At 58.9% G+C, this 9414-nt stretch overlaps 2 protein-coding genes across 7 annotated transcripts in view; one reads left to right on the forward strand and one right to left on the reverse strand.

Annotated features, from left to right (window-relative positions):
* BET1L (Bet1 golgi vesicular membrane trafficking protein like) overlaps positions 1-2997 on the reverse strand; it is a 30831-nt gene extending 27834 nt beyond the window's left edge. For 2 of the 3 annotated variants that reach the window (XM_057726511.1, XM_057726509.1), the window contains exons 1-3: positions 1579-1934; positions 337-428; positions 40-96 (exon numbers count right to left, since the gene is read on the reverse strand). In XM_057726511.1, coding sequence (XP_057582494.1) covers positions 40-96; positions 337-428; positions 1579-1846 — 417 coding nt within the window. In that variant the 5' untranslated portion in view covers positions 1847-1934. Of the gene's footprint in view, positions 1-39; positions 97-336; positions 429-1578 lie in introns of all 3 variants that reach the window. The other variant, XM_057726510.1, reaches the window with a different exon arrangement.
* Positions 2998-3016: 19 nt separating this feature from the next.
* On the forward strand, positions 3017-8624 carry RIC8A (RIC8 guanine nucleotide exchange factor A). Of its 4 annotated transcripts, none has more exons than XM_057726503.1 (10): positions 3017-3343; positions 3646-3693; positions 3779-4369; positions 4868-4959; positions 5442-5671; positions 6276-6532; positions 6619-6763; positions 6839-6983; positions 7399-7518; positions 7925-8624. In XM_057726503.1, exons 1-10 carry the CDS (start codon positions 3260-3262, stop codon positions 8043-8045), a joined length of 1833 nt encoding a protein of 610 aa, XP_057582486.1. In that variant the 5' UTR covers positions 3017-3259; the 3' UTR covers positions 8046-8624. The 4 variants fall into 4 exon arrangements, with proteins under 4 accessions (XP_057582486.1, XP_057582488.1, XP_057582489.1 ...); XM_057726505.1 differs by having other exon boundaries at positions 5442-5592; positions 6437-6532; XM_057726506.1 differs by having other exon boundaries at positions 4190-4369.
* The last annotated feature ends 790 nt before the right edge of the window (positions 8625-9414 follow it).

Here is a 9414-nt window from a genome sequence, read left to right on the forward strand (position 1 = left end):
CAGAGCTGACTGTGACACTTGCAAACTGCAGACACTTACCATGCCATCCAGGTAACAGTTCTGGTCTTCCGCGTCCCTATCAATGTCCAGGGCCAGCTAGTCAGGACACAGAGGAGGCAGGGTCAGGCCAGGACAAACACAATGGACAGCACCTGACCCCCAACAAGACCAGCAGAGCTCAGGAAACCCAAATGCCACCTGGGCCTCACATAGGTGAGTATACCAGGGACAGAACAAGGAGAATGGAATACCTGAAACCCTTCCAGGTCTTTACCCTCCCTCTGATCCCCTCTCCAGGGTGCCAGGTGGAGGTAAAAGAAGAGGACCACCACTGACCGACTTGAGCCTGGTGACCTTGGAGGCCAGGCTGTCAGCCATCCGCTTGTTCTCCCGGTCTAGGATCTCCTCCACAGCGCCAGGGCTCTGAGCTGCAAGAAGAGAGAGAGGCTGAGGGCATGCATCCACCCAGAAGCATCCCCTTGACCCCCGCACCTCAGCCCTCTGTGAACTCAGGGCTCTCACTCCAATCCCATCTGGCCCAGTCCGGTGTCCAGGGGGACTGGGCCTTCCTGTGTCTGTTCAGCAAGTCCCACCCTCAGGATCCAGCATGTGGACTCCACACGAGACAGGCTGTATAAACACAGAGTGAGCACGTGTCCTGTGTACACATCCAGGCTAGGAGGGTGGGCACCTCCACAGGGCTCAGTCCAACCAGCACTTCCTGACATTCTGTGACAAAACCTGTACCATCCCTCCGTGGATGTCACCAGCGACCTACATGGAGTCTGTTCTCAAGAGAAAACCAATGAACTCTGGTAAAGAATAACAAGGGCTGAGACTGATCCCAAGCGCAGGGCCTAAGTCTGCTCACTTCTGCATCCCACACAGAGCCTTGTATGACACCCAGAGCGTACTGCTTGCTAAGACCTGGCCCATGACAGGGGCTGGGCCGGGTGATTCAGAATCACCATCCTATCAGGTGGGTGAGAACTGCCTCCCCCAAAGTTCAAAATATATTTGCCTCGGGCCACATGCCTCCATGAAACTCAACCAACGGGGCAAAGCCCTAGGAACCATGGATGCGTACAGACCCCAACATAAGAGGCGTTAGCGTCCTACCAACCGCTTGTGTCCATTAATTCCTAAGAAGTCACAACAGCCCAGAGAAACAAAGATCAGCATCCCACTTGGCAGATGAGAAGAGGGGCTCCCAGAGGGCAAGTGGGGCACCCCGAGCCCCAGTCGGTACGAGGCCTGCTCGGGCCCTCCCATCACGCGCAGCCCCCACTCCTGGGTGGCTAGCCTCCGGGACCTGCCGACCAGGCGGCCCGGCCGAGGTCCCGCACAGAACCAGCTCGCAGGGGCGGAAGTGCCTCCGAAGCCCGCAGCTCCAGAGCAGCGGGGCAGGGGCGCCCACAGGGCCCCAGCGACTCCGCCGCCGCGCCGCCCTGGCTCCGCCCGCCCGCAGGGCCTCCCCGACGAGGCCACCCAGCGCGGCAGCAGCAGGCGAAAGCGGTTCCGGCGGGCGCCGCCGCCATCAGCCGCCGCCGCCATCAGCCTCCGCGCTCCCAGGCTCACCCCGAGCCCACTCCGCCATCGCGCACAACTCCGGCAGCCGCCGCCTCAGACGTGGCGCCGTCGCGGGAAGCGGCTTCCGGGCCCGCCCCTTCCGCCTCAGTCCTCTCGACTTCCGGCCGCGGGGGCGCGGCGGCCGCAAGGGGAGGAGCCGGCGCCTCCAACACGGCTGGGCTCGCGAGTACGGCCGGCAGCCTGCCCTTGGAGCCGTGGGGTGCTTCGTGTCTTTAGTGGCAGGCATTAGGGTGCCGAGAAACACTCCTGCAGCCATTCCCGCCTGCGGTGCTAATGGGAAGAGCTCACGGGCCCACTCCCAGGCGAGAGAGGCTCCTCGCTGCGACCCCGCCCGGATCCGGAGGCCCGCCCCGGCCCGCCCGGCTGCGGTACGGCCAAGGAGCCGACTCGGTGCGAAGCCCGCTCCAGTTCCTGCCGGCGGCACAACGTGGAGTTCGGTGCCTAGAAAGCACACGAGCGCGCAGTGCAGGAGTCGCGGGGCTGAAGAAAACAAGAAACCAGGAAGGGGGGTGGGAGCGTGAGAGGAGTGGGAGCGGCATGAGCCAGTGCTTCTTGACGTTGCGCCCGGCACAGACAAGGGGCCCGACACAAAGCAGGTGTTCCACAGAGGCGTCTTCTTGCCCAGTGGATGGAGTGCAAGTTACCCGCGCAGCGTAATGGAGCATGTGCTGTGTGTCACTTAGTGCTGACCGTCCACTGAAACGGAAACGTCTGTCATCTCTGCTTTTCCAGGAGGAAACTGCGTCCAGGCCAGACCAGCGGGTGTGCCTGCTTACACAGCAAGGAAGTCACCACATATGATCAGGCTTTGCCTTCATCCTGACCTCTCCTCCCCACTCTCCCCTTTCTCTCAGCCCCAACAATGACGTTTCTCTCACACCACGGCCATTCCCATCTTTGCACTGGCCACTCTGTCTTGCATGACCTTCCTTCAAATCCTCTGGTGGCTCACTTTTCACCTTCCGGTCTCCTTGCAGCCCATCAAGCCCCTCTTCTTATTCAATCACAGCACTACGCCTCAAGTCGTCTTCTTGGCCCGTTTTGTCTTCACCTCTGGAACATAAGCTGCACGAAGGCAGGGACCTCTAGGTCCTGTTCACCCGCATCTCGGGTCCCGCATGCAGGAGGCACTGAAACGCCTGTTTAGAAACCAGTCGGTCCCGGGGTTGCAAAGTCCTGTCCACGTCGGCATCTCATTCGTTCTGTACATCAACAGGGGTGTTAGTGTGCGTGTGATGGAGGGGTGGCGGGCTGAGGTCCTCTCCTGCCGGGAATTCCGGCCCAAAAAGAGAGGCTCACCGCTCGGTTCAAGGGCTGCTCGGGCCCAGAGGTCTGACGATCACCGAGCAGGATCTTGAAGCCCAAGCTGACGCGGCCGCAAAGCCTTCAAGTTCTAGGTAGCTGTTCCAAGCCCCGCCACTTTAAGGAGTGCGGAACCCAGACTATGCCTCGCACCCCCAGGCCCCGCCCCGTGACGCCGCGCACGCCCTGTCCCGGCCTCCTCAGCGCGCACCCCAGGCCCCGCCCCGTGGCGCCGTGCGCGCCCTGTCCCGGCCTTCCCCGCGCGCCGAGCTGAGGCGGGGCTGGCCGAGGCGGGGCTGGCAGACGCGGGCCCGGAAGCGTGGGCTGGGCACCTCGGGCTTTCCCGGCTTTGGGTCCCGGGAGAGCTATGGAGCCGCGGGCGGTTGCGGACGCCTTGGAGAAGGGGGAGGAGGACGTGGTTATGGAGGCTCTGCGCGCATACAACAGGGAGGTGAGCGGGAGCTGTAGACGCGGGACGTGCGCGGAGGAGGTGGGGCCAGGCGGGGCCGCGCGCGCGGCCGGCGGTGGGGGCGGGGGCGTGAGCGGGGGCGTGAGCGCTGAGCAAGGCGAGGGGCTGAGGGCGGGAGGCAGCGGGATGGGAGAGCGCCGAGGCTCTGCAGAGAGGCTGGGGGCCGGGTGTGAGGCGCGCGGGCGCAGTCTGTTCGGAGCGGTGCCGCGGCCTCAGGCCCTCATCCCTGGAGCCCGGGTCCTGCCGCGGGGCGGTGCTTTCTGAGCTGCTGGGTCTCTTTGCAGAACTCCCAGAGCTTCACGTTTGATGATGCGCAACAGGAGGACAGGAAGGTGGGTGCTCACCGAAAGGTAGAGGGGCAGGGTCGGTGGCCCAGGTAGAGGGACCTGGTGGAACCGCTCTTCTCCCTGCCCACAGAGACTGGCGGAGCTGCTGGTCTCGGTCCTCGAGCAGGGCCTGCCGCCCTCCCGCCGCGTCACCTGGCTGCAGAGCATTCGCATCCTGTCCAGGGACCGCAGCTGCCTGGACTCATTCACCAGCCGCCAGAGCCTGCAGGCGCTTGCCTGCTGTGCTGGCATCGCCGCCTCCCAGGGGTCGGTCCCCGAACCCCTGGACATGGATGTTGTGCTTGAGTCCCTTAAGTGCCTGTGCAACCTCGTGTTAAGCAGCCCCGCGGCACAGGTGCTGGCGGCAGAGGCCGGGCTAGTGGTGAGGCTCGCAGAGCGCGTAGGATGGTACCGCCAGCGCAGCTTCCCGCACGACGTCCAGTTTTTTGACTTGCGCCTCCTGTTCTTGCTAACGGCACTTCGCACCGACGTGCGCCAGCAGCTGTTTCAGGAGCTGCAGGGAGTGCACCTGCTGACCGAAGCGCTGGAGCTGACGCTGGGAATGAGTCCTGGAGAGAGGCCCCCTGAGCTCCTGCCTCCCCAGGAGACTGAGCGAGCCATGGAGATCCTCAAAGTGCTCTTTAACATCACCTTCGACTCCATCAAGAGGGAGGTGGATGAGGTGAGGGCTGACCTCAACCTGATGGTGGAGCATAACAACTAGGGTGTTTCCTGGATGTGCTTCTTTGCGGGGTACCTTCAACTTTCTGAGTGTCAGACCAGTAGGAGCTCTTAACCTGTCTAGAGAAGGCAGGGAGACACCCATCCTGGACAGGGGCCTCAAGGGAGTTTTCTGAGGGAGTCGGAGACCATAACTGGCTCCTGTAGCCTGGCAGGAGGGCGGGGGGTGGGGGGGTGAGCTGCAAGAGATTCCTCACCGTGAGACAGTGAGCATGGGGCTAAACCATAGAGCAGCTACATCCGAAGGGGGTCTGTCAATATGCTCAACCAGGAGAGTGATCTTAAGGTCACATGGGAGAGGACCAGCGCCCAGGTATAAGTAGAGGAGATGCATAGTTAGTGCACGTGGCCTTGCAGCGGGTCACACAGGAGAACCTTGGCTAGCAGCAGTGGGGTGAGTGGGGCTCTCTCTCACAGGAACCCCCTTGTCTTTGGTCAGGAAGACACTGCCCTTTACCGACACCTGGGGACCCTTCTGCGGCAGTGTGTGATGGTTGCTGCTGCTGGAGACCACACAGAGGAGTTCCACGGGTGAGGGTGGTTCCTGTTGTGGGGTAGGGGGGTGGTTCTGCTTACAGGTCTATCTGATGGTTCCCAGCCCCAGAGAGTTTTTTTCTGTTTGGGTGAGGCCGGACATCAGTGTGTTTCCGGGGAGCTCCAGCACTTACAGTACATGGCTAGGACAAGAACTGTGAATCCGAGGACACGAACGTGCTAGTGGACCTTGGGTGGTGGTAATGGACAGTGTGGTGTCTATGAGGCACCATGCTTATTCACTTTCATTTTTGGTGACCTGCATCTAGGCAGGTTCTGATTTTTGTGTTGCTTAAACTCAAATGTGTGGCAGGTAGGGCATTTGCGGGGAGTACCCCCCTCAGCTCTGGTACCTGGTACTGCTTCTTAGGCCCCCAGACACTGGTTCACGTCACGTGTGGCCCCAGCAGGTGGCAGCAAGTGTTGTACCTGTATTAGGAGATTGGATTTGCCAAGCGCCCTTTTCCATCTGTCCCCAGCCACACAGTGAATCTCCTGGGGAACTTGCCCCTCAAGTGTTTGGACGTCCTTCTCACCCTGGAACCACACAAAGGCTCCTTGGAGTTCCTGGGAATGAACATGGATGTGATTCGTGTCCTCCTCAGCTTCCTGGAGAAGCGTCTGCACCAGGTGGGCAGGGGGACCTGCTGTGGCTCTGGCCCAGGCTTTCCTGAGCAGCTGCGGGTGCTGCTTTTCCCAGTCCTCACCGGTAAGTGGAGATGGACTCCCCGGTGTGACTCAGGTGGTGCTTCCAGCTTCTGCAGGGTCCTGGAGCTCTTCTCTGAGGAGTATGTGGAAACAAGTTTTCAGAGTCTAGCCAGGTATTCATTTTTTAGATCTCTTTGTGGGTCCTTGAGTGGTCCTTAGAAGCTCTCCTGCCCCCAGTCCCTGCTAGTGATATTAGACTCAGAATGACACTGAGCACAAGCAGTGCTTGGTATGAGCGTCTGCTGTGCCTTGGTGTCCCTAAGAGGACCCACAGGACCTTCAAGCCAGAGGCTCCCTGATTCCTGTAGCTGCTCCACAGGACATTGACCGGCTGGCGCTCTAACCAGCTCCCCTGGGATTTTGCAGACATCATGCAGGCTAAAGAGTGTGACAGACTAAGATTCAGTAGAGCCCCTCCGAATCTGCGTTGCCTGTGTGTGTTGTGAACTAGCTTTGTCCTGGGGGTACGCTAACAGGTTTAAACTCTGTTTTCCCCACTACTCTGGTTTACAGGTGGGGAGTTAGACTCAAAGCAGATGAGTGTCTTGCCCCAAATACATACGAACGGCCTGCTGAGTTAGGGTCCGTGCCTGTCCTTTTCAAAGCTCACACAGACACCCACTGCCTGCTCTTGGCCCCTGAGCTGGGGTCCCTGTGGCAGGGCCTCTTGCCCAGCACCTCCTGCCAGGATGATCTGGTGCATGTGCCTAGCCCCCCTGGCCTCAAGTCACATGGGCACAGTCCAGTTACAGAGGCTCCTCTGCAGACGCACAGGCTGAAGGAGTGTGTGGCCCCCGTGCTGAGCGTACTGACGGAGTGTGCCCGCATGCATCGCCCTGCCAGGAAGTTCCTGAAGGCTCAGGTACGGGGCAGAGGAGCTGTGGCCAGGCCCTGGTCAGAGACCCTGGTCATTTCAGGCCCAGGCTTAGGGACAGCTTGCCTCCCCAGGTGCTGCCCCCGCTGCGGGATGTGAGGACCCGGCCCGAGGTGGGGGAGCTGTTGCGGAACAAGCTGGTTCGCCTCATGACACACCTGGATACCGACGTGAAGAGAGTGGCAGCTGAGTTCCTGTTTGTTCTGTGCTCTGAGAGTGGTGAGTCGGGGGGCCGGCCCCTCACCTGCCCCTCCCCAGCCACGTTTGCACACTGACCTCTGCCCTGCCTTTCAGTGCCCCGATTCATCAAGTACACAGGCTACGGGAATGCCGCTGGCCTCCTGGCTGCTAGGGGCCTCATGGCAGGGGGCCGGCCTGAGGGCCAGTACTCGGAGGACGAGGACACGGACACAGACGAGTACAAGGAAGCCAAGGCCAGGTGTGCCCCACATCCTCAGGCTGCCCTCACTCGGCCCCCTCATCCCTCTTCCCACCCCCTTTGGACCCGTAGGGTGGGCAGGACAGGATGACCAACCAGTAAGACCTTACAGAATCAGGCTGCTGTTCCTAAGTGACATGTATTCTGACGTCAGGGTGTTTCATTGAGAACACAGACTGAAGGCGGCCAAGCAGAGCGGGGGACCAGGTGGTCCAGATAGCAGGAGCTGGTTACCTGCTGCTCCAGGAGGGAGGTCTCTTCTGCAGTTGCCTCTCCTTCCCCGCACCCAGGAAAATGGATTTCTTGCTATGCCAGGCCCAAGCAAGAAGATATGGAACTCCACCCACCCAACGCAGCCCCCTTCTGTCCTGGAGGGTCAGTAATGCATTCCCACATCCTCTCTCTTGTGAAACAGCATTAACCCAGTGACTGGAAGGGTAGAGGAAAAGCCACCCAACCCCATGGAGGGCATGACAGAGGAGCAGAAGGAACATGAGGCCATGAAGCTGGTGAACATGTTCGACAAGCTCTCCAGGTACACGGCGTGGCAAGGAGGGGCCCAGAGCTGGGACAAAGGAAAGGACCCATGCCCTGTTTTGTGAGCTGGAGGAGGTAGCATCAGAGTTGGGTTTAGGTTCTGACAAAGCTGCATTACTAATGTTTGAAATCACCTGTCTTGGAGGAAATTCTCTGGCAAAGGGTTAGGGTTGAGATCAGTCCATTTTACAGTTGATGAAAACTGAGGCCGAGAGAAATTACGACACTGCCTAAGATCTCAAAGCTTAGTTAGCAGTTAGGGTTTAGGCCTGACTGAAACAGTTCCCATCTAAGGAACACAGTAAACAGTCCTAGGGAACAAAAAGTCACAGCCAGGGGTGAGCAGGAACCCTGCCTCACCTGCCAGGCCCCTTCCCCATCCCTACCACACCTTTTCTCTGCAGGCACAGAGTCATCCAGCCCATGGGGATGAGTCCCCGGGGTCATCTCACATCCCTGCAGGATGCCATGTGCGAGACCATGGAGAGGCAGCTCTCCTCGGACCCTGACTCAGACCCTGACTGAGGATGGCTGCTCTTCTGCTCCCCTTCAGAACTGGTGCTGCTTCCAGAGATGTCCTTGGGGCCAGGACCTAGGGAGGCCACATCTGTCCCTCCAACTTGGGGATCCCTTTCTCTTTACTCCCAAAGTTCTATTCATGATTTGCCTTTGGTCCATTTTCTCCTCTTTAGGACTGCAAGGGTCTTGTCCTGCTAAAACTCTGCAAACTCAGCCTTGGTTTCCACAGATGAAGTGGTTTCTTTTATGTGTGCCTGAGGGTAGGGCTTAACTGAAGGCAAAAATGTACATGGGTTTGGGAGGGCACGGGCTGAGCATGGGCACAGGCAGACACAGCATGTCTACAGCTGGCCCAGAGCTGGTGGGCAAGCACCACATTTCACAGGGGAAAGAAGCCGCTGGGACTCTATATGCTAATGCTAGAAACACGCTTCCAAGGTATGATCTGCTGGTTTTGTCCCCACCGAGTGCAGGGCTGGCAGCCTCTTGCATTCTCAGTCCTGGCTCCAGGCACAAGTTCCTACTGGTGGTGACACTTGAATCTCCATCCTTTCCACTGGTTTCAGCCATAAACATGTGAAGGAAGATGTCTCTCCTGAAACCATAAGTCTAGAAACCTGTCATGCACCACCAAGCTTCATGGAAACATCATTCTGGAATAAAGAGCTCCAGGCAAGAACGCGTGTGTGTTTGTGTGTGAATATAGGTGCAGAATATGAAGTAAAGGCATGTTAAGTAGAAATAGAGTTACGTCTTTCTTACAATTCAGCACTTTTCCCAAATGACCATGCATGTCTTCTCTTTGAAGATTGAGGCCACTAGGTCTCCTGAGGAGTCTGTCAGTGAAATCTGCTCCAGGGGGCTCCAGCCCTGGGGTCCAATGGGGAGACAAGATGCCAGGAAGGAGAGAGCACTGGGTGCAGGAGCTGGGCCTTGGGGTAACCCCAGAAGGGGCTTGTACAAAAGCAGGAATACCACGGTATGTTCTGCCCAAATAGCCGTGTGGCCTGAGCACAGGTTAGGGAGCCAGCGAGGGTCTCCACGTGAGTAATGGCTTCTGTCTTAGAGGTTAATTCTAGCAGCATTACTGGAAGAAGGCCTGATGGGGGAGAGTGGAGACAGACAGGAGACTGCTGGAATGGTCTGGAACAGATGACTTTCTAGGGGTTGATATGAAAGGCATCGGGGCTGAGTGAACAGGATGGGATGACCTTCGTGAGGGGTGCTGGGTGCTCTGAAGGGCCTGTGGACTTGAGCTGGAAGAGGGCAGTATGCCCATCTCCAGGATGAATCCAGGGACAAATGTTCTCAGTCCTCAGGTTGTTCCAATGGAGGAGAAACACACACACACACCCCCAGGCTCCCCTTTCCACCT

This window comes from Hippopotamus amphibius, chromosome 3 (assembly GCF_030028045.1).
Source record: "Hippopotamus amphibius kiboko isolate mHipAmp2 chromosome 3, mHipAmp2.hap2, whole genome shotgun sequence".
NCBI lineage: Eukaryota > Metazoa > Chordata > Mammalia > Artiodactyla > Hippopotamidae > Hippopotamus > Hippopotamus amphibius.